Below are 24,250 nucleotides of genomic sequence, written 5' to 3'. Positions count from 1 at the left end.
CCACTTAAAAATGAGTGAACTAGATGATATCCTGAGGCCCTCCCGGCTCTGACACGCCACCATGCTGAGTCCCACAAGGGGTCTTGGGCACACAGGAGGCAGGCATCTATTAGGGTGACTCATCCACAATGGACAAGCAACCCACCAGGCCCCACGGTAAGAGCTTTCCGTGCATCTCCTCCCACAATCCTCCCAGGAACCCTCTGAGGAGTCTCATTTTTAGATGACCAAAAAGGCCAGAGAGGCCACCCAATGTCAGGCGCCTCATGAGTGGCAGTGCCAAGACATGAACTCTGTCAGAGGCTCACAGCCTTCCTTCTCCCCTGGGCCGGGCAGCCTCTCCTGAACCCCAGAATCAGCAGAAGCCCCCTCTCACACCGAACCTTCTTGCTTCTCAGACAAAATGGACTGAACCAACCCACTCTTTCTACAGCCTGCTTGCAAGCCCTTGTGTGTCTAAATAGCTCCAAACTATCCAGCGATTCCATGAACAGAGGTAACTGACTGTTGGGTATAGTATAGACAAGGCTACTGACACCCAGACCGAGTCGCTCATCCAGTCATCCCACAAGCAACCATGAGCAGCCCTAGCATCAGTTAGAGAGGCTGGGCTGGGCTGGGAGCCAGAGGTTTAAAAAGAAAACCAACCCCAAACCTCCCCGGCCAGTGAGCCTAGTGACGTAAGAACAAGTGTTCTTCACTCAGCAAAGGGCGTAAGCACCTACTCCCTATGTTGGCTACTCATATGGGAACACATGACCCCTTCTTTGTGGAGGAGTGCCCCGAGAGTGCACGGACTATCATGTATCTTCACAGTTTTGGGACTAGCAATCCAAAGTGAGTTAATACATTAATGAATCATTACTAATCAATTAATAAATGTGAGAATAAAATCAACAAACCATTCAGCTTGGGCACCACCCAGAACAACACTCAAGACAACTGCAATGCTAGTTATTCTACCCTCCACTCATCCATCCACCATCCACTCACCCTTCTAGCCATCCATCCATCCATCCATCCATCCATGCACCCATCTGTCCGTTCACCACTCACCCAGCCACCCGTTCATCCATCCATCCATATATCCCTCCGTCCATCCATCTGCCCATCCATCCGTCCATCCATCCATCCATTCACCCATCTATCCATCTACCCATGCATCCATCCATCCGTTCATCCATCCATCTACCCATCCACTCATCCATCCACCCATCCACTCACCCTTCTAGTCATCCATCTATCCATCCACCCATCTGTCCATCCACCCACTCACCCACCCACCTGTCCACCCATCCATCCATCTGTCCCTCCACCCATCCATCCACTCATCCATCAGTCCACCCATCCGTCCATCCATGCATCCGTCCATCCATTCACCCATCCATTCATCCATCCATCCGTCCATCCATCCATCCATACATCTACCCATCCATCCATCCATCCATCCATCCATCCATCCATCTGTCCCATCCATCTGTCCATCCATGCATCCATCCATCCATCCATCTGAAATGTGCTCACGGAACACCTACATGTCAGGTGCTGGGCTAAGCCCTCCAATGTCTCCCTGTGCTCACAACAGCCCGATGGGGCAAGAAGACTGAGATAGGTGTGAGGACTGGTGGGGGAGTTTCTGGGCAGCCCAGGGAATTTTCACAACCTGCTTTCCCCAGCGGCAGGTGGACAAGAAGCCATTCAGGACCAGGCCGTTTAGAGTCAGGCTGAGAAGCCAGACTTCCAAGGCCCAGACCAGGTTCCCATCCAGGCTCCATCTCACACCAGCCGTGTGACCTTCGGCTTCTCCCCAGAGAGTCTCAGGGCCTGAGAACACTGGACCCTGCACCCAAAACTCACTTCTGCGGACATGGTCTTCTTAATCCTATGGGGGAGCACAGGCACCATGCTCACTTTAGAGAGAAAGAAACTGAGACTCAGAGTGGATTGAAGGCCTGGGACTAGGGTGAGGCAAGTGAGGCACCCAGGGCTCAAAATGTAAGCACTCACTCTCAGGTGCCCACCTGCAGCTGTATGAGCCTCAGGTGACAGCTCCCTCATGGTTTGAGCCCCTGCTGCCTCACCATAGCCCCGGCCCTGGTGACTTGCCAAGTGGCAGCATTAAGATTCGGGATCAAGTCTTCTGACATGAACTCAGTGCTTGTTCCCCAATGGTTCATTTGCTCATTCATTCATTCACTCAGCAAACAGGTAGTGAGCGCCATTATGTACAAGGCACGTTCTAGCCACGGGGCAGGGTGGGTGCACTGGTGCAACAGGAACAAGACTGACATGGAGCAACCACCACAGGGGACAAATGAGTGTCAGTTACCTGATGACCACAGGCTCTCCCAGAGGGTTCCCTGCCTCAGTTTCTCCATCTATAACATAGAGATTGTGGTGAGGAGCTGGTTGGCTCCGGGCCTGGCCAGTGTGACGCCTGTAGGCAGGAATGGCCAACAAGAGGGGTCCAGCCCAATCTGGCTTGTCCCCTACTTCATCCAGAGCAGCCCCTGCCTGCCTTTCCCAACCGGAGAAACTGGCCTGGATGTTTATTTGGTTATTAGATAACCAGGCCTGGGCACCATGGCTTTGATCAGACACCCCTGATAACAGGCAGAGGAAACAGACCATTTTATAGCTAGACTCGTGGGGCGATCTTATCTTCCTGCGGTGTTTTTAACATGGACAAGGACGAGGAGGGAGGTGTTTGGCGGGCAGGGAAGGAAGAGGCTCTGTTCCGCAATGCTTTCCCATCCACCTACCCGTGGACTTTGATGGGGGAGGAGAGGAGTGGGCGACAAACACAGAGCACGGAAGGCTGGCCTCCCCTCTCCCATCAGGGACATCTGCCTCATGGCTGCCTCCCTCACGTTAGCTGTGCACCGCTCCAGAAAAACCCACCCTGCATCGCCCCCCTTGCCCCGCAGCTCTGCCCATCTGGGGAGGGCCCCTGCAGTTAACAACCCAGGAAAGCCCAGCTCTGGAGGCCAAAATGCGATAATGCAGAGTCGGGGCTCAAGAAATCATTTGCTTCTCCCCCAAACAACGTTATAATTGCTACCATTTCGAACGTTCTCAGGTGACTGTTCTCTGTGTAAGACAGGGGTTGGGGACCGAGCAGACGCCACCCTTCCTCTAGCAAAACGCGAGGTGGACAAGAGAATTATTTTCTTTTGTTAAAAGTAAATAGAATCAAGTAAAATAGATTTTTGAAGCTAATAAATAAGTTTTAGCTTCGGGTCCTTCCTTCTCTTTTGTTTGATCCTCTTGTGACTAGAGCGGAGTCTTGTTCAAACACTATTTGTTCATTTTCTTTGCTTTTCTATTTCTTTGGACTAAACCCTGCATTGCCTCGGAACAGGTGGCTTATCCGTTTCTGACCCGTAAATGGCAGAGGGCTGCACCCGTCAGCCTCGAATGCCCTTTCCAGCTCCTCCGCCTCTCCTGAGTGTCACCCACCATTAGTGTGAGGACGGGCAGGCGCGGGTCCCACCTGTAACGCTCAGCCTCAACAGCAGGGTTTAGCTAAGATTAGGAGCACTTTGCCATAGTGCTTGCCTGTCGCTCCTAAGCCTCTTCCAAGAGACGCTATCATTTACAGAAAGGGCTTTTCCATCTGGGACTGTCAGACCTGGAACAGAGCCGACAGCGTGGGGAGACGGGCACCTCAGGGGGGCGCAGAGCATCACAGTCACAAGCAGGGACTCAGGACTTCTGCCGCCTTCCAGCTGTGTGGCCTTGGCACCGTGGCCCAAACCCTCTGAACTCAGTTTCCCTGTTCTGTAAAATGGAGCTAACAATACTTTCCACTTCTCACCAAGTCGCTTGGATATAAAGTATATGCACGTAAAGCACCTGGTCCACCCAAGTTCCCAGTGAGCATCAGCAATTCCTCTTTTCTATAAACGAGCCAACACAACAATTGACACAGGAGCACCGTACCTTGTGGGGAAGTTCTCACTTCTGACAGCAGGACAATAAGTTCTGAAAGTACTGAATTAGAACCCCACCTGGGACATCAATGAAACGCCCCCTCCCCACGTCAAACCATTAATACTCAAACCCCTATCAGCAGCCTGGGATTTCAAAACGCCCCCATTCCGAAGGCCTGGAGAGCACAGCCTGAACAGTTATGGACGGAATGCAGGCAGTTTTTCAAACTATCCGTAATTATAAATTTTGCAAATTTAAAGACATAATTGCCACAAATGATCATAATTATGCAATTATAAATAGTCACCCCAATACAACTCTGCTCCGCCCACAAAAGTCACTCCTTTCGCTCGAATGTAACAGGCAGCACGTAGCCAGTGTGCCGGGGAGAGCTGGTCTCCATCTCAGTTTCAGCAAGGCCACCTCACGTCTCCTGCTGTTCTCAGCAATCCACAGAGACCAGAACAAACGTCATTCTCAGGAAGGGAAGGGATCGTTTCTCTCACATTTCCGTGTGAGTAAGATCACACTGTGGCCTCAGTCTGCACTGTGCGCTGTTCTGCCACCTCTGGAGCTGAGGAAAGCTAAGGGCAGTCCAGGGGGTCCGTTTGGGGGTCCTTGGGGTTGAAGCCAGTTGAAGGGCTCCCAGGAGCCTCACTCCAGATTCTAGTAAGGAATCCAAACGTGGGGTGCTGTCTCCCGCCTCCCCAGGGGCGAGCAGCCGACAAATGTGGACAGATGCATCTATAAACTCTCCCGAGGTCAGGCCGGCAGCTTGGACACGCACCCTGGGCACAGATCTGTCCCCAAGCCCTCCCCAAGGGGACAATCTCCATCTCTCCTCTGATTCTCTCTCCTTTTTGCATCTTCCCTCCTGTCCTGTCTCTCCTCTCTCTCTTCCTGATCCCTTTGTCCTTGCCTCTCTCTCTCTCTTTCTGTCCCCCCTCTCCTCCTTTACTTTCTCTCTGTTCTCTCGCTCAGTTAATGGCAGCACAACGAAAATGGACACGTGATCTACACACCTCCAGGCCGCATCCCTGCTCTCACACTTTACTTCAGTTATCCACATGGTCCATGCAGGTAGGAACAATCTGGTTACGTTTTTCCAATCCAAGGGATTCTCTTTCTCTTCTTCATTCGTAAATCCACTAACTCACAGATGCCTCCTTCCCAGACGCTCACCACCTTTCTTCAAGGCTTGCCTGCCGCTCGGGGAGCTGCCTGGGGAGGCCAGGGCCTGTGGCAGGAGGCTGGAGAAGACTAGTTTGCGGGGCATCCTGTCTGTCCTCTTCCTGCCCCTCCCAGCTGCCTTGCCTCTGAGCTGCCACCCTAAACCGACTCACTCAGATGAGAACTGGGGCTGGTGGCAGGAGGAGGAGTTTGGGGGGAGGGGGGAACCCGCCCTGGTCGGCTCCACGCTATTTGCTTAGACGCTCTTTGGAGCGGGGACGAACTAATTACAGAGAGCGGCTGCTGGCTGCTGGGCGTGCGCTCCTGTGCTCGCCCGGCTCCAAGTTGACGCGACTTTTCCAACCGTATCTGGAAGGCCTGACTAGAAACTTTGGGGGCCCGGGTACCCAGAGGGGCATGGAAGAGCTCCCTGCCACACTCCCCTTGCCCCTCCAGGGAAGGCCTGGCTAGGGGCGCGCTTTGGCAGGAGGGGCGCACCGCTCTGACTTGGCCGGGACAAGAGTTTGAGGGAGGCCTCCTTGCTCACGGCAAAGACTTTGCGGGAGGCGAGGGCCCGGGGACGGAGGCGGGTCGACTAGGGGGTCTGAATGGCAGGAGGAGCTGAGCCAGAGGGCTGGGCGCTCTGCGCTGCTGTGCGCGCAACGCCGGGGGCTGTCTCCACCTCTTCTGGCAAGTTGGACCTATGAGTGCGCAGCTCGACTTACAACTATCAATAGCCGGGAGGGTGAGCGCGTGTGAGCGCCGAGCGGGGCGCAGGACCCTGGCAACTTCTTCGTAGGACCCCAGCCGGGCCACCAGCGTCCACTGCCACCCGAGAGCCCCGCGCCCGCTCCTCCTCTCCACGCACCGTGGAGGCGCCCCCGCGGCCGTCCTCCAGCCCCGACGGGATGCCCGCAGCCATGCTCCCCTACGCTTGCGTCCTGGTGCTTTTGGGAGGTAGGTGCCGCCCTCCCCTCACCGGCTCGCCGCCTGAGCTGGGAAGGGAGGGAACTCGCCGTCGGACCTTCCTGGAGGGTCCTTGGGGACTGCTGCATGGGCCTGTGCATCCGGCCGGTGATGCTGCGCTCTGCGCGCTCTTCTCCAGCCTCACCTGGCCGGCACCTGCCGCACCTCCAGGATCCTCCTGGGTTCTGCTCATTGGAGCTGCGTCACCGCGCCTTGTGCGCGGCCCTCGGCGCTGCGTGCTTGTCCGGCCTGGCCTCCAGGCACAGGGAGCAGCTCCTGGTGCCTGACCCCAGGGGAGCCGGGACCTCCAAGAAGATGCAGGAGATATCTCAGGCCCACTGAGACTCCCGTGGCAAGGTACAAGGCCCAGGTCACTCACACTAGGGCTGCAGGATCCGGTCTTGCCCGCTGAATCCTGGACCCGTGGGTGCTCTGGGCTTGTCTCCTGCAGCAGAGCTGGGGGAGAAGTGGGCGAGGGTACAGTGACGCTGGGCCCAGGTTGGTGCCCAGCAAGCCTGACGGGGGTGAGGGACCCCAAAGCCCCCTGGCAGAAGAGACAGTACCTTCTCCAGGACTAACTCCTCTCCCGCTGGCTCTTCTTAGAGGGTGGGGATGGACAAAATTCTCTATAAATGCCAACCGACCACGCATGCCACCGTTGGCAAAAATGCACTAATAACCACGGTCGTGGAAGTGTGCCCAGCCGCAGGCTCGCCCCTAAGCGCTCTCGCATTGTGAATGGTTAAGAATTCTGGCGCCTTATCATGCTGAGCGAAATAAGTCAGACAGAGAAAGACAAACACTGTCTGATTTCACTCACGTGTGGAAGATAAACCAGCAAACACATGGACAAAGAGAACAGATTGGTGGTTACCAGAGGGCAAGGGCTGGGGGGAGGGCGAAAGGGGTAAAGGGGCACGTATGTGTGGTGACGGATAAAAACTAGAGTATTGGTGGTGAACACGATGCAGTCTATACAGAAACTGAAATATAGTCATGTACACCTGAAATTTACACCATCTTATAAGCCAACATGACCTCAATAAAATAATTTTAAAAAAAAAGAGTTCTGGCCCTTGAGCCAGACCAGCTGGCTCAGAAGCCCGAGTCAGCTTTGGATCAACATGTGGCCTTGGACAGACATGTCCTTCAGCTCGCTTAGCCTCAACTTTCTCGTCTGTCCAATGGGCTCACAAAATCCTCACTCCGTCTAGGATTATCGTGAGGATTACAAGAAGGAGTGCAGGAGAAGCACTTAGCATGCTGCCTGGTACCGAGGAGGGATTCGGTCCACCAAAAGGGGACATTCATCCTGGGGCTGGAGGTGAGGGGTCACGCCGCTCTATTGCCTAGGAGTCCTCCATCAATGCAAAAGTAGGCCCAGGCAGCTCTGTGCGTTCATTCGAGAGGGCGAGGAACGTCAGAGTGGAAGGGGGTGGAGAGGGCATGGCTGGGAGAAGAGACCACCCTTTCCCTTTGGGGGCTGAGATGGAAAGGGAGAGGGAGGAGCTGCATGTGTCTCTGCTCCCCTCCGCCTCCTCCCCACGCGGTTCCCTCCCATGGGGATGGGACAGTCCAGTGCAGTAGGACAGATTAGCCCAGAAACCTGCAGTCTTGGTCACAGCACAGAGCTGTTGTCCTTGGCAGCCCTGAGCTTCTCATCATGCCAATAAAATCATTGGAAGTTTAGCATCGCGGCTTGCTCTCGGGGAGTCCTGCTGCTTCTCTCCTTGGCGACCTTTCACCACCGCAAGTGAGATGGACTCCACAGGAGAGAGGCCAAGAGTGCCTGATGGGCCCGAGGCGAGTGGAGGAGGCCACTCCGGAGTCCACCAGCACTGGAGTCAGACACAGACGCCAGCAAGGGCAGCCATCCTGATCTGGCCGCCTGCGCGATTCCCCGCGCTCAGCCAGGCACGGGTTTCCACTGAACCCTTTTTTCACTAGGCTTTTTCACCACTGGCTGCATCACCAGGCAACCAGATCCCTTTGCTTTAGTGAAAGGAAACAGAACCCAGTTAATCCTTCAGATACTTACATAATTTAGGTACCTAAGCTGAGGCATGCCTGAACTTCAAGTCTCCACGTTCCAGAAACTTAGTGTCGAGTGCACACCAATGGCCCCACCAAGTGAATTCACACTGAGGACACACACACACCAGGGTTTCTCAGCCTCAGCACTGTGGACGATGTGGTCCAGGTCATTCCCTGCTGTGGGGCCTGTGCACTCCAGGATGCTTAGCGGCGTCCCTGGCCTCTACCGACCAGGTGCCAGGAGCACCACTTCTCTACTTTATGACAACCAAAAAGCTCTCCAGACACTGCCAAAGGTCCCCGGGGGGAAAATAGCCCCTGGTTGAGAACCACTGGTATGGATGGATCAAACTCAACTGGTAGCTTTTCAGATAAATCTGTCAAAATCACTGGGTTCGATGGATTTTGTTATTCTTGCTCTGAGCGATCAGGAAGTCAAAGGCACAGTAAGGCCCAAGAGAAACGACACAGCCTAGGTAGTTTCTAATCGGGACGTTGATTGTTCTTTCTCGTTTGTTCTCCCTCCCTCCTGTCTATGACCATGTCCTCTTTGTGGACGGCAGGCGCGAGGCCGTTGGGGAGCGGGGCTGTCACCCTCTGGAACGCACCTTCCCCCAGAGGCTGTGCTGCCAGGTGCATCTTGTGCCAGGTCTTCAGCTTCCAGCGTTGGTTCGCTCCACAGCAATTTCTGGCTTTTAAAAATCTCCTTACTCAACAATTTATGCTTGAGGGGGAAAAGGAGAAACCACAGCTCCTTTTTTTCCTCATTTGTATTTTTTTTCTAATTTCAGTCCTCCTTTTATCTCTCACCATATACTTTGCGATGACAAGTGATCATTTAGAGGCAGATGAACTAGAACAAAATCACAGGATAGTCCGTAATAAATTAGTTGTTGATGTGGGGCTGTTTCAAAACCGAGAATAAAAAGTGGGAAGAAAATTATGTTAAATACACTCGTCCGAAAATCAGATATGAATGGGGTTGGTAATTGTATTAGTTGTTTAAGACAAAGAAAATTATCAACAGAAACTTCCTCTCAGCGCTTTGCGAGGCTCTCATCAGAGACGGATCCTCGTGGCCAGCTGCTTCTCTTATCTTCTGACCGAGGCTGTGATCTTCGAATTCAAAATAACCAGCCCAAGGCGAATATAGCAGCTTCCTTGATTTCAAAACCATCTGGATGGCAAACCAGTTAGAAGCTACGCATGAAGAAATATTTGTGCAACGTATTGGAAGTTAACTATGTCAATGAAAGCTTCGAGCCAGAATGAGCCCCTGATAAAACTTCCAAGATACAGCGCTCCACCGCCAAAGTCAGTCTTGAAAATGAAGACCAATGGCCCAGTGCAAAGGCAGGGAGGCCACTGAAATCACTTTGAACTTGAGGGCAACTAAGCTGAGCTAGGGTGACCCTAGGGCAGGAACTAAATTCTGACGTTGGTGCCGGGGGTGGCCATGAGTTGTGGCCAGGGGGGTGACGTGGTTGGTCCTTAAATCAGAATGGCTTTCAGAGCCGCTTTGTGCAAAGCCAGCTCCCTGTCCACGTTGGATATCCAGAGAGTTTCCAACAGACCCTGAAACAGGAAACTGGGTGAGAGCTGGGAAGTGAGCTGCACCGCAGGAGGCGGGAGTAAAGGTGTCACAGTGAACAGTATGTCCCAGAGACAGGCATCCAGCAGTCCAGTGGGCACTGACACAGCTGGGGAGGACTGGTGCCCACCCAGGAACCCCATCTGGGCCCCTGGAGGTCGGCTGGGCTTGGCTGAATCTAACACATGTTTTGGGTGCCACAGAGAGCTTGAGAGCAGCATCCTAGAAAGTAGACAGACCTGGGTCCCACCCTAGCTTTGTCAACTTCCTATTCTGCCACCTATGTCCCCATCAGTGATTTGGGACTGGTGATAGCTCTGGCCTCAAGGGGCGATAGAAAGGTTAAATGAGGTGATGTGTGGTCAGCACTTGACACCCAGAACCCAGTGAACCCAGTGCTGTTACTGCAAAGAGCCAGTCCCTGCACTAACTTCTCCCGCCCTGCAGGAGACAGAGGCAGGCCCCTGCTCTCAGCCAGTTGCCAGTGCAGCCTGAACTGGGGTGAGTCATTTAATGCCTGTCTCCTTTTGGTGGGTGCTGTATTTTCTTCCCACTCTGATGTTCTCTGTGTCTCCAAGATCACCATGACCAGTGTAATGATACCAACAACAGCGACAAAATTAATAACTTCCTGTTAGCAAGCCCGGCCCAGCCCTTCTTGCATGTTGTCTCCTGTAGTCCTCCCGCAGCCCCAACGGTCAGCATCAGTTTCCTTATCTGTGAAATGGGAATGACAGCACTCGCTGCCAGGGTCGGGGGAGGTTGAGAAAGGAAGAACTGTCTAGCAGAGAGCTGCCCAGTGCCTTTAATTCAGGAACGGGTGCCGGCTGCCTTGCTGTGTATGTGCCCCTTGCTGATATAAGGTGCTGAAGACAAAGGAGCAAATAAGGCAGCTCCCGGCCCTTGTGAAAGTCTGAGTCAAATCGGTGATTAATTAATTATAAGAGTGATGAGCGCTCATCAGAGTAGGTCTGGGGCATCAAGCCTGGGTCGGGAGGTTAAGGAAGGCCTCCCTGAGAAGGTGGTATGTAAGCTGAAACTTGAAGAAAGAGGAGGCGTTACTAGAGGAGAAGGAGGAATGTCCAGGGAGAGCGACTAGCATGTGCAAAGGCCAGGATGCCAGAGAAACGGATGTCCCTGATGTGTTCAGGAACCAGAGAGAAGGGGCTGGTGAGGGGACAAGGGGAAGATAAAGTCAGGGCTTAGCAGAGAGGGCCATGGGGGCCGCGGGAAGGGGTGGGACTTTATGTCAAGAGCAGTGGCGGGGCCACTGAGGGGTTTTCGGCAAGGAAGGAATAGGATGCCGTTAGAAGTAGGGAATTCCCTGTCACTGGAGGCACCCAGGAATGAACTGGAGGATATGGTGGGTAGCACTGGCTAGAGAGTTGGCCTGGATTTGCTTCCAGCCCTGAAAGTCCCTGATTCTAAGGAGCCCCGCCAACTTCCCTCTTGCCAGGACACATGCTTTCAACTTGTTGTTTTGGGCCCTCACCTGCCCCCCCAAGTTCAGTGCCTAGTGCTGATGCCGGTAATGGTGAGAGGCCACGCTCACCAGCATTCACCACGTCCCACAGGCGCGGGCTCGGCTGTGCTCCCACCTTACAGCATCCCTCAGGAGCAGGCAGGACGCCGGCCCCTCCCCCGCCACCGCCCCTAGGTCATTGTTCTGTCTCCTTGTTCCTCATCTCTTCTCCCCACCACCAATACCAGCATCTAATCGAGGATGTCAGCCACCTTCGGGGGGCATTTGAAACTTAAATTGCTTAAATTCTGTCAAGATGTAGGATGTAAGAAAGTCCGCCAACCGGAGTCACTCAGGATTCCTGAGACTCAGTCCCAGCCAGACCCTCCGTGCAGCTCAGCCACGTTCACCACGCTCTCCTCTTTTTTGCAACTATCCCTTCTCTTCCACCCTTCCAGTGCTCCTCAGTTTCCATTCGACCCTCATCCCCACAGCTTCACAGACAAGCGTTCTTCCTCCTCAGGGAAGATGGTTTCCGCCAGCCCCCACCACAATGCAGTCACACCGCTGTCTGTCAGCCTGTCCGTCAAACCACACTCCTTCCTACCACAGCCTGCACACACACACATGCTGCTCCTTCTGCTTAGAATTCTGTTCCCTACGCCCAGCCTCCCCTTCACCTGCAGATCTGGGTGTAAAACCCTAGCCGTGGGATTGGTGCAGCAGAACGTGCGTTAAATTCTTTCACCAGCCCGCCTTCCACGTGGATCCCACCAGTCAGCACTCGGCGTGGATGGCCTGTGAGGGCGCCTGTCTCCTCCTCCTCACCAGCTCTCTCATTGTCATTTAGAATCTTGCCAGTGGCAATGCTTGGTTGTTTAGACTTGCATTCTTTTAATTACGAACAAAGAGGAACATCCATTTGTATTTTCATGGACCCCTTGTATTGATTTTCCTATCAACTGTCTGGTCATATCCTTTGCCCATTTTTATATTAGACTTTTAAAAAGTTTTTGTCTCCTTAATTGATTTGTTAGTGCTCTTTATATAGAGAAAAGCAGCTGTCTCCCACATATGTTGAAATTTTTCCGAGCTTGCCGTTTGTTCGCCCAAGCTTGCTGAAAAAGAATCTGCTGTTCCTCATCTCTTTAACATTTACTCCATTGAAACATGCAGTGGCACATGGGCTAGAAGCTAAATGTGCCTTTTTCCCCAGAGGGGAGAATAGATGGACAGATATTCTTACATTAACGAGCATGTGTGGGTGTGAGAGAGACACAGCTGGGCCACTCTGCTAAGCACACTATACATGTTGCCTCATTGGATTCTCGCGGCCTCCCTGTGCAATGGCACCATTTTACAGAACATGGAAGTGAGACCAGGCACTCAAGTTCATCCAGCCAGCCCAGAGGCTGAGATTGGTGGGCCACCGAGCTTCAGGCCTCAACTGCCCCCTTCCAGTGAAAGTTCAGCTCAAAGTTCAGACAGGGACCTCCCTGCTTGAAAGAACCAGAGTTGAGAGCAAAGTCAGGATGCCGGGAGATACACACATGCTGAGGCATCGGGGCCGACAGTTCACATAACACGACTCACTGGGGAAGGTCGCAGGGCAGAGACCAAGGCCCGCTAACGAGAACAGTCTCTAAAATCCCCAAGTCGATGCTAATCTGCGAGTCGCTGAAGAGGGAAGCGTCCTAACCGTCCGTCTGCGAGGACTGCAGAGTGGGCTAGGCCCTGGGCTTCTGCTTCCCACATTCAAATTCCAGCCGCTCCACTGACTTGTTAGTGACTTAATCCTGTGCCTCAGTTTCCTCCTTTGCAAGGTAATGTCTACCCCATGGGGTTGCTGTGAGGAGTAGGTGAGACTGTCCGCGTGGAAAGCTCAGCACAGTGCCAGGCACAGAGCAAATGCTTGGCCTATGTCACTCGCATCATTATTGAAGTAACATAGTGCCATGTATAACGTACCACAAGTGGGGGGCTTAAAAAAACCCAGAAATTTACTGTCGCACAGTTCTGGGAATAGGAAATCCAAGTGTCAGCAGGGCCAGGGTCGTTCTAAAACCTGTAGCCAGGATCCTTCCTCCTCTTGTAGGTTCTGGTGTTGTGGCCAGTCCTTGGCGTTGCTTGACTTTAAGTGCATCCCTCTCACCTCGGCAGCCTCTGTTGTCACATGGCTGTCTTGTCCCTGTGTGTCAATGCCTCTTCTCCTCTTCTTATAAGGAGACCAGCCATCTTGCATTTGGGCCCACTCTACTCCAGTATGACCTCATCTTAACTATATTCTTCTGTAACGACCCTGTTTCTAAGTAAGGTCACATTCAGAGGTTCTGAGGGTTAGGACTTGAACATCTTTTGGGGGGATGTAATTCAGCCCATAACACCTAGTATTGATCTGAAGGGCTCATTCTGGCAGGTGGGATGACACCAGGTTTTTCTGGGAAATGGCGATTTGAGAAGTTATGTGATCATCCTACAGTTAAGAGGTGGGTGGGACAGAGCCAGGTTGCACCCAGGGAGCCAGGGAGGAAAGGGAGGCCAGGAGACCAAAACCTAAATACTCAACATCACTCAGTGACTTAAATAAATTTTGATGGAATTATGCACCCACACAAAATTATATATCCAAAAAATATCGAATGATAATGGAAGATATTCTTGACATAATATTAGACCACAAACACAATGTGTGTACATTTGATCTCGATTATGTTTTCATGAGGGGGCATCATTACATAAAAAAAAAAACTAGAAGAAAACATGAAATGAGTGGTTATCTCTGGGAGGTAGGATTATGGGTGATTTCTCTCTTTGTCTTTATATTTTTTTTTCTGTATTTCCTATACTATCAGTTCCTTCTGGGACTGGGAATTCCAAGGAAAGGGGCTAGGTTTGCAGTCTCCCAGATTTGCAATCCCCCAAGTTTTCTAGGACCTTAGCAGGAGAGGCTGGTTAGAGAAGTGATGGAAGCTGGGGCTTGTGAAACCTGACCTGGCTGCAGGGTTGTGTCCTGGTGTCAGAAGTGGGATCACCCCCAATGGCACCAGGGGTCTTGGGCAGTAGAGATGCTCTTAGGCAGGCTGGCATTCCTGGGTATTGACATTTAGACAGGATCCTGCATCCTGCCTGCTGCAAGAAGTGGGGGATGCCAAAGGTGCCCTGTCTTTAGTCAAGTGGATGGAGCTTTGGAACAGGGAACTGGAGTCCTAATAGGGTGACTGAGGCCAGAGTGCAGCTATAGATGGATTAATATCAGCAATAACTAACATCCACTGGGCACCTGCTCTTGTTAAGCACTGTAGGAGCATTATATTATTTCTTCACGTCTGCCTTATGATATGGGTACAGCTATTATCACCATTTGACACCCGAGGAAATGGAGGCCACTAGGCTAGGATGCCTCTGAAGGGGAGAGGTCTGGAAAGACTGCAGCCTGGTGGGCTCTTGGTTGCTCAGGAGCCATCCAGAGCATGCAAGACACTGGACCTGTAAAGCCCAGAACTCACTGCTCCCTGGTGGCCCTGAGGTGCTAGAGGTCTCTCTGCATGGTCAGCCTAGAGGCCAGGATACCCACTGCCCACCACAGAGAGGAACCAGGGAAGGTGGGGTCCTTCACCAACGCCAGGGAGATTCACTGTGCTGCTTGTCATTTCTATCAGCAGTAGAGTCTTCGCCCTGAGAAATCTCTGCTCCACCCCCTTCCCAAGTCCCCTTCTGCTTGAAACAAAACAGTAATGGACAAGTGCTGGGTTTGCCTGCCTAGATTCCATTGCTAACAGCAGAATTTCCCTCATTGACTCTAATCCTGGAGGGCTTGTCAATCAAGGTGCCTCCCCTCCACCCAGGGCATGAGCTTCAGGCTGGACAAATAGGACGCTTGTGCCAGGACCCTGAATCTTAAGTGCAGTGACCAGAAGCTAAAATGCATCATGCCCACTGGGGTGTCCTGGAGAAATCGCAGAGTAGTTTGCACCAACTGGATTCCCAGAGCACCCCTTAGTTCAGTGATCACCCGTGCCCTTCCAAGGAATCGCTTTTGAGCTTACCTGAGTCAGACGTGGCTTCTGTTGCTTGCAACCAACATGACTCCAAAGTCTGTTTTGAGACCATGCTCTCTGAGCAGTTAGCTAAATAGTGTAGACAATAAGCCCCCATGGTTAGCCATCCCCAGGGCTCAAAGTGCATTACAAAATCTGAGCTGCCCTTCCTAAGCCTCAATATTAAATTATATAGAAAAGGGGAAGAAAAGCAATGGCTCACAGTCAACCTCACTCTTTCCCAAAAATCTGTCTAAAAACAGAGAGCAGGACATGGCTGTATTTAGCTTGGAATTACCAGGGACCACAGTAAAACGAAATTACTTGTTCTTTGAAATATACAATTAGAGTTGTTTTAACATGTGTTTTTGGTGGTTGGGTGTAGTCCTTTCTAGATAGTTTGAAACTTAAGTCTACTGTTTGGCTCATCAGATTTAACCAAATTCTGATGGGCTCCAATTTCCTCAACAGCAACACACACTTACTTAAACAAAAACCAACTTGCCAGTGAGTGAGAGTGCCCGGGCTTTCACAACCATCGCGTTTGGCCTTGTTTTTTCTTCTGTGGTCTTACAATACTTTTGCATTTTCATCCACCTTTTGCTGGAAGTCAATTTAAAGCAACCATTGAAATCTCAGAGAAGGTGGTAACCATGTGACTGAGTGACTAGCTGCATTTTCCTAGTAACAGTCCCCCCCCCCCCCACCAGCCTTTCAGAGAATTGCCCCTGCTTGGGGCAGTGCACGGACGTATGCATTTCTGATGGTGTTGAGGGGCAGCCTGACTCCCTGAGAAGTTGGAGCTCCAGGCTACACATAACGAGCTAAGTCCATTCCCACCCAGGGCATTCATTATTGCTGCTGCCAGGGGCCCGAGGAAGAGAGGTTAGGACCCCGAGTCCTCGTAATCCCGTCAGGGCCTCAACGAGGGCAGAGAATCGCTTGGAACTTGCCTATTCATGGCCAGAGAGCTTCTCAGAGTGTTTGAGGCCAGGGCTGCTGGAGTTCATTATTAAGAGGGTGAAACATATTCCCTGTTTACATAGATAATTAGCTCAGAAAGTTCTTTTCTTTTTTTATCTCACTTAAGTACAAAAACAAACTTCTTTCTCTGTCTGCTCCAAATTCTAATTGAGGAGAGCTTAAATGAATGAGCGTGTATTACTATGTTTTTAGATAACTTCATATAACTTCAACTTGACGGAAACGTTTCTTCATTCAAGTATTCAGTTCTTCAATGGGCATCAGTGGGTGCCTACCACGTGCCAGGCACTGTTCCTCACCCTGGAGACACGATAGTGAACAAAATGGGCCTGCTGTGGCCCTTGTGGGGCTTGCATTCTAGTTGGGTGGTGGGGTCGAGGAGGGGAGCTCAGACAATAGGCAAGAAAACAAACAAACGAGAAGATGACTGACGGCTATGAAATGAAGACAAGAAAGGGAGTGGTGTGACAGCAACCGGGGAGGTGGGGCTGCCTAATGAGATGTCCATGGAAGGGCCCTCCAAGGAGGTGACCTGGAAGCTCACTCCTAAAAGGTGAAAAGGAGCCAGCACGTGACGATCCTGGATGAGAGGAAGCTGAGTCAGGGGCTCAGCAGGAGCAGAGACCCTAAGACAGAAGCCAGTTCGGCCCATTTAAGAAATTGAACGGCTGGCACAGAAGGGAGTGATGGAGGCAGGTCGGAGGGGTGGGCAGGCCAGCTCGTGTGGGATCAGAAGGCCTCAGGGGAGGTTGCCGTCAAGTCTAAGGGCATTGGGAAGCCAGTGGCAGGTTTGGGGTTCAAAAAGGCTCTCTGGTTGGTGAGTGGAGAATGGATCATTGGGAGGCAGTGGTGAGGGCTGGGTTACACTGGTGGAGAGGGAGAGAGGGGGAACTATTCCTGGATGGGTGTGGAGGCAGAGCAGTCAGGACTCTTGATGGATTGAACATGGGCACCGTGTGAATGTTCTGGGGCTGCCATTCAAAGAACCACAGACTTGGTGGCTTAAAGTAACAGAAATCCATTCTTTCCTCGTTCTGGAGGCCAGAAGTCCAAAATCGGGGTATTGGCGGGGCCGTGACCCCTCCGACGGCTCTAGAGGAGACCTCCTCGCCTCTTCCAGCTTCCCGTGGCTCCACGTGGTGCTTGGCTTTTGGCCACGTCACCCCAGTCTCTGCCTCCATCTCTATGGAGCATTCTTCCGTATCTTCTGTGCCGTGTCCAAATTCCCCTCTTCTTCTAAGGAACCAGTCATTGGATTAAGACCCACCCTCATCCAGTGTGACCTCATCTTAACTTGATTGCGTCTGCAAAAACCCTATTTCCAAGATCACATTCACAGGTACTGAGAGTTAGGACTTGAATGTGTCTTGAATGTATCCCACAACAGGGGATAAAGAGATGACTCCCAGATGTGTGGCTGATATTAGGGGGCCAGTGGGACCTGGGGGAGGGGCGCAGAATGGAGACTGTGGTGGTTGGGACACCATATACTGCTGGTTAGGTCGTTCACTCCACAAGAGCGAAACGCTGTCTGTGCCCCACAAGCCCAGCCGAGGGCCCTTGTGGGAGGCTGTGCCTTTTTTCTAACTTTTTCTCACTCACTTTCTAACTTTCTAACTGGCCTTATGGGCTGGCTGTAGCCCATATGAAGGGTTTGGGTTGGAAGTAGGGGAAATCAAGAATTCTGTTTGGGCTTAAGATATCTGAGAGCAGAGGTGTTCTTAGCTATGTTAGTACTCACCGAAGGCACTGTCCACTGAATTAAGCCATGGCCCCTCCTTCACAGAACTCACAAAGGTGGCTGCAGAGAGCTGTGTGAACAGCAGCCACAGAATCCTCATGCAGGTGGCGGACACTCCGAGAGGGTGGGCCACCCCCCGGAGAGTCAGAGAAGGCCTCACTAGGCAGGGGTGCTTTGGCAGAGTCTCAGGGGACAAGCCCAGTGGAGGAAGGGGCCTCTGCGCCACCATCATCTCAGGTTCATAGGTGTGGTAAGAAGTGGACACGTGGACAAGGGCACATCACAGGGGCCCCCAGGTTGATCCAGGAGCTTGGGCTCCATTCTGAGGCCAGTGGGGAGCTCATAGGTGTTTATTCCAGGAGTGACATGCTCGGATCTGCGCCAGAGCAAGCTCCCCTGGACAGTCGGCGTGGCCAGTGGCTGGGGAGCAGAAGTGGATGTGACTAACAGGATGGGCATGCCTGCCCCTTCTTTCTTCCCCTGGTGGAAATGCAGACACACTGCGAGCCCAATGGGACCGTGCAGAGGAAGGGCACACCTAGGGATGGGGCAGAGGCACAAGGCAGAAGGAGCCTGGGCTCTGGAGAGCTCTGCACACAGAGCCATCACACCACACACTTCCCGACTGCGGAAGAGAAAGAAACGTCCACCTGGCTTCGGTGACTGTTACTGAGGGTCTCTTTCACAGCAGCTAAATTGTGTCCTGATCAGTAGCGCAGGTGGAGGAAATGAGGAGGAGGCTCTGGAGCCAAGGTGGGGACCAGCCTCCCAGGTGGACATGTGACGGAGATGAGACTCCGAGGAAGAGGGTAGACATGTGGGTGTGGTGCCCACGGGCTCCGTGAGGCAAGAGCTGTGGCTGGTGGCTGGAGATGACATCCACCAGGAGGTGAAAAGCATGAGGGGAACCTCCAAGGATAAGGGAGGCGTGTTCTAGAAGCAGCACTAGTTTAGGACCTGCCATCGGGGAGGCTGACATTCAGGTGGAGTCCAAGGTTATCAGGACGGGAGGTGTGGACTTGGCTCCTCTCCGGGTCCAAACAGATCTCCAGTGGCCAGTTCAGACGGGTTCTCCTCAAACTCCTCCTTCAGTCTCGCCGCCCCTTAAGTCCCTCTTCCTGGTCAAGGGTGTCCCTATCAGCTTCCACCTGGCCTGGCGGCATGTGGCTTTCCTTCCCCTCAAGGGCCGATTCTGGAAAACCAAGTGTTAACGGAATCCTTTTTTCTTTTTTTTTCCTCTTCAAGAAATTATATCCTTGTTAATCAGGAAACGTGTTATCTGAAACTGCACTTGAGCGTCCCTTAATAGGTTCCCAATTACTGAAGGGGTTCATTTTGGAGGCTGAGATGGGAGCAGCGCTGCAGCTCGCGCGCGCCCGGCTCTGATTAGAACGCCGCCCCTCCGAACAGACTTCATTACGGAGCGGAGCGAGGCACTTTGAAGCTGGTTTCCGTAGTCTTTGCTTGGCTGACCTTGTACGCTATTGAATTGGAAAATGTGGTTTGTGTTGTAAGGCCTCTTAATAATGTTTGTTTTTTTGTTTTTAACGAGGGACTTTTCCATTGCAAATGAGACAAAGAATACCGTATTTAGCTCCAAGAAAGCCTCAGTCTATTTTGAAACATAATTTTCATCAGCCAGGGTTTTCACTGTAACAGGGACTTAAATTTTATTTTAAAAACAGCCTCCCCCCCACCCACAACACACACTTATGCATATTCCTTCCTAGAAAAAACGTCTAGAAAGATACACAAACTAATAATACTGGTTACTGCTAGGAAGGCGGGGAGGATGTTAAGGCATGTACTTAAGGGAATTCTGCTCCCCTGCACTGGATTATTTTTTAATAATGAGAATATATTGATAGAGGTTGGATGGGGTCCTCCCACTGGCGGTGTGAACTCAGGTAAGTATTGTGGGTTGAATTCATATGCTGGGGTCTTAACCCCCAGTACCTCAGAACGTGACCTTATGTGCAGATGGGGTGTTTACAGAGGTGATGGAGTTAAGATGCCATCGCCAGGGTGATCCAGTATCACTGGTGTCCTCATATAGAGGGGAATTCAGACGCAGACTGCTCAGAGGGAAGATGACGTGAAGAGACCCAGGGAGCAGATGGCCGTCTGCAAGCCAGAGAGAGACGCCTCGGAAGAAGCCAACCCTGCTGACACCTTGATCTGGGACTTCCAGCCTCCAAAATTGTGAGATAATCAATTTCTGTTGTTTAAGCTGCTAGTCTGTGGTGCTTTGTCACCGCCACCCCAGGAACCTAACAGAGTAAGTCGCGAGCGGGTCCAGTGCCCTCCTCTGTGAAGTGGGGTGTCAAGGTGGACCCGAGCTGGACACCGAGCGATGGACATGACCATCCAGGGTGCAGCCCACCGGCTCCCCTCCTGCCTGTCCCCGCCACCGCCCAGGCCACCTGCACACCTGCCTCCCACCAGCCCGGAGCCAGCTCTGCACCAAGTGCCGCGATTTGGGAGGGACTGTTCTCATGGGATCTCGCTCACATCGCGGCTTCCAGAGCCCCGGGCACGCTTCCGGTGCTCCCTCTTCACTCCTCGCAACGGCCCCCAGAGTCCTTGGCACTGCTTTTCAGGCCTCCCGTGGCCCCACCAGGACAGTGCAACCCCCTTCAAAGGGCTCCCCAGACGGCCCCTGCCCTGCCTCCACAGAGAACCTCCGGCCTCTGTGGGCCCCTTCCGAGCCAGCGCCACCCCCAAGCCCATCCCCACCCCTCCGCTCCTCCCCTCCGGCTTCCTGAAGGCAGGTGGACCGAGCCCCCAGCCCTAGCCCGGCGCCCAGCTCTCTCTCCTCTGCTCTCTGACACCCCTGCTCCCTCGAGCTTCTGCCTGCGCCTCCGAACTTCCCTCCTCTGCCTTTTCGCGGGCTTCCGCCCCTTCAACCAGCTCTGGCAGACGGAAACTGACCGCTGGCCACGCGGAACTGCAAATTTCCTAGTAGCCACATTTTTAAATGGTAAGAAGAATGAGATAAAACTATATAATTATATATTTAATTACTATTACATATTTTTTATATATTTTATTTAACCCAACAGATCCAAAATATTATTTAACATGTAATCAATATTTGAAATTTTTTGAGATAGTTCACATTACTTTTTCATGGTAAGTCTTCGAAATCTGGTGTGTATATTACGCTTACAGCACATCCCGTTTTGGACACAAAATTTCCATCAGAAATACTCGATCTGGGGGCCAGCCCTGTGGCCGAGTGGTTAGGTTCACCCGCTCCACGTTCGTGGCCCAGAGTTTCACGGGTTCAGATCCTGAGCGCAGACCTTACACCGCTCATCAGGCCACGCTGAGGCGGCGTCCCACGCAGCACAACTAGAAGGACCCACAACTAGAATATACAGCCATGTACTGGGGGGCTTTGGAGAGAAGAAGAAGGAAAACAAAGAAATACTCAATCTGTATCTAGGTTTTATAAAATTTACAGTTGAAAAGGACATGCGCTTACCCAAGTTGTTCTAAAACTTAAAAGTTTTCCAATACCTGAATTGAATTTTAGGGTTTTTTTCCTCTAAAGATTGGCCCCAAGCTAACATCAGTTGCCAATCTTTTTTTTCTTCTTCTCCCCAAAGCCCTCCAGCACATAGATGTATATTCCAGCTGTAGGTCCCTCGAGTTGTGCTGTGTGGGACGCCACACAGCTTGATGAGTGGTGCCATGTCCACACCCAGGAACTGAACTGGCAAAATCCTGGGCCACCGAAGTGGAGCACACAAACTTAACCACTCAGCCACCTTGCTGGCCACTGAATTTTAGTTTTAAAATTTAAAATCCAGGGGCTGGCCCAGTGGCGTAGTGGTTAAGTTTGCACACTCCACTTCATGGCCCCCAGTTCATGGGTTTGGATCCCAGGCACACATCTACACACTGTTCATCAAGCCATGCTGTGGCAGCATCCCACATACAAAATAGAGGAAGATTGGCACAGGTGTTAGCTCAGGACCAGTCTTCTTCACCAAAAAAAAAAACAAAACAAAACTCCAGTTTTTCAGAAAAGGGACATTAGGTAAAAACTAAGGAAATCTGAATAAACTATGGACTTCAGTTAATAATGATGTATCCATATTGGCTCATTAACTGTAACAGATGTCCCACACTAATGTAAGATGTTAAGGACAGGGGAAACTAGGTGTGGAGTATATGGGGACTCTGTACTATCTTCCCAACTTTTCTGTAAATCTGAAATTATGCTAAAGTTAAAAGTTTATTAAAAATTCAAAGCCTCAGTTCCTCAGTCACACTGGCCACACCTATGTGCCCACAAGCCTCCTCTGGCTGGTGGCCGCCGAACTGGCCAGCGTAGCATCCCAGGGTCTTCGCTCTGTCCTCGGCTTCGCTCTGCTCACCGGTGCACCACATGTCCCAGACTTGCCCCATCGAAAGAAGGACTTGGGTCCTTCCCAGTCAACTCCCCGGGGTGTCCTGGTGGACCCCGCCCCATGCAGGGAGTCCAGCACAGGGGCCCCAGGCCTCCCTGGAGATCCGAGGACTCACTCGCAGGGCGGCTGCAGCCGGGCCTGCGGCTCCAGGCCGGCTTCCAGCTTCCTTCTCCCAGGCCCGGGCCTGCCGCTCGCTCGCGCCTCCACTGCTCTCGGCAGGCAGGCCACCGCACCCTCGCCCTGGGGGGCCCCAGACATCTCACACTCCACCCCTGAAACCCGATCACCAGCCCCCTCAAACGCTGCTCTGGCTGCTGCCCCTGCTGTCTCACTGTCCAGAGGACCCCCGGGGCCGGTCTGGGAGTTCAGACATCGGAACACACATGCCAGCTCCCATGGTGGCTCCCCGTTTTCACATAGTTTGGGTAACCCGCTTTTTTTCTCGCTTAACAGTAGATCCAAGTCTTGTTAACGACGCCACCTCTGTGCATGGCCCAGGCCTCACTCATCTGTGCTTGGCCCACCAGGGAGCCTCTGAGGGGTCTCCTGCCCCTGGTCCCCACGCTCTGCGGCACAGCCCCCACTTCCTCAGCTGCATCTTCAGGCAGCACCTCCAAGGGCTCTGGTGCCTCTGGATAAAGGCAAACCGCCCTGCCTGCCGAGCCTCAGTGCCTGCTCCTCCCGCACAGCCTCCCCCTTGCGGCCCCGCTCTCTCCCTTGCCCAGGCCCACTTTAGCCCCTCCGCAGGGCCTTCGCACATGCTGTTCCCTCAGTCCCGCTGGGCCCAGCTGGGCAGCCACAACTGTCACTTCCCAGGGCTCCCAACCTCAGGAAGCCCTCCCTGCTAGTCTTTCTCAAAGGAACCGCTCTTTATCTCCATGTATATGTCCGATTTGTTATTATATTTTATCTGCGAAACTCTTTGAACGACGTCTGTCCCCATCTACACCTGAAGGCAGGACTGGCTCTCGTGCTCCTGCTGCACCCAGTGCACCTGTACGTGGGAGGTGCTCCTCGTGTGTGCTAAACACAGGCCTGCCCGCCCCCCCCACCCACCCGCCTCTCAGCCACTTCGCAGGGATGAGCCATCTGGGGTCTGCCTCCGGGCAGAGCTGTGAGCCTCTCTGGCGCCACAATATGTTTTCGTGCTCTTCATGGCTCTCCCACGCCTGACCCAGGGTTTTGCTAAATAAAAGCAGTAATTGCACACACTAAAGTTTCTTTTCAGGATTCAGAAAACCAACCTGAACTCATTAACCCCGAGGGAAGCAGGACTGAATAGAAGGGCCCCTTGCCCTCATCGGCTCATAAAAATAGTCACGAGGAGTGAGCCTCGCGGCAGCCTCAACATGGCAGGCCTCGTGCTCAGCTCTCCGCCACCCTCCGTCGCTTGGGCCTTCTGAGTGATATGTCTGCATTCAGGAAACAGAGGCCTGGGGAGGGGTCCAGGTGCCCAGGGCCACACAGCAATGACCTTAGAGTCCTGGCTCCTCCTGTCGAGGCCAGCAGAGAACATGGGGCCACGCTCCTGCTCTGCTGATGGCCCCGTTGGGATGAGGATACTGGAGTGTGTTGGGACCCTCACCAGGGCGGCACATCACAGCCCAATGTACCGGGCCCACGTTTCTTGTTCTGTGTTGCAACAGGAAACACACACACACACTGAGCTTTTCCTGCCTATCGGCACCACGGTAAGACTTCCCCGTGTCACCTCTGTCCCCAGAGCAAGCCTCTGGACCCGTTGCACAGATGAGGCAGCTGAGGCTTCCTGAGCTGGAGCACCAGCACCTGGCCAAACCACCCAGCCTGGATTCCACCCTAGGTCTGTCTGGCCCAGCCTGGGCTCCAGCCATGGCATTCGGCCGTGGTCTCTGCCTCCAGGGCGGATGAAGACCAGGTGTGTGCAGGGGTAGG

General features: G+C 52.7%; 1 protein-coding gene across 1 annotated transcript in view; it reads left to right on the top strand.

Moving 5' to 3' along the window:
• The first annotated feature begins 5,832 nt into the window (after positions 1 to 5,832).
• The window catches only part of APCDD1L (APC down-regulated 1 like), a 50,441-nt gene continuing 32,023 nt past the window's right edge, over positions 5,833 to 24,250 (top strand). The window contains exon 1 of the mRNA XM_008514045.2: positions 5,833 to 6,060. Coding sequence (XP_008512267.2) covers positions 6,012 to 6,060 — 49 coding nt within the window. The 5' untranslated portion in view covers positions 5,833 to 6,011. The remainder of the gene's footprint in view (positions 6,061 to 24,250) is intronic.

Source organism: Equus przewalskii, chromosome 21 (assembly GCF_037783145.1).
Source record: "Equus przewalskii isolate Varuska chromosome 21, EquPr2, whole genome shotgun sequence".
In the NCBI taxonomy this organism is placed as follows: domain Eukaryota; kingdom Metazoa; phylum Chordata; class Mammalia; order Perissodactyla; family Equidae; genus Equus; species Equus przewalskii.
Note: the sequence above shows the minus strand (reverse complement) of the source record. Positions and strands in the feature narration are given on the sequence as shown.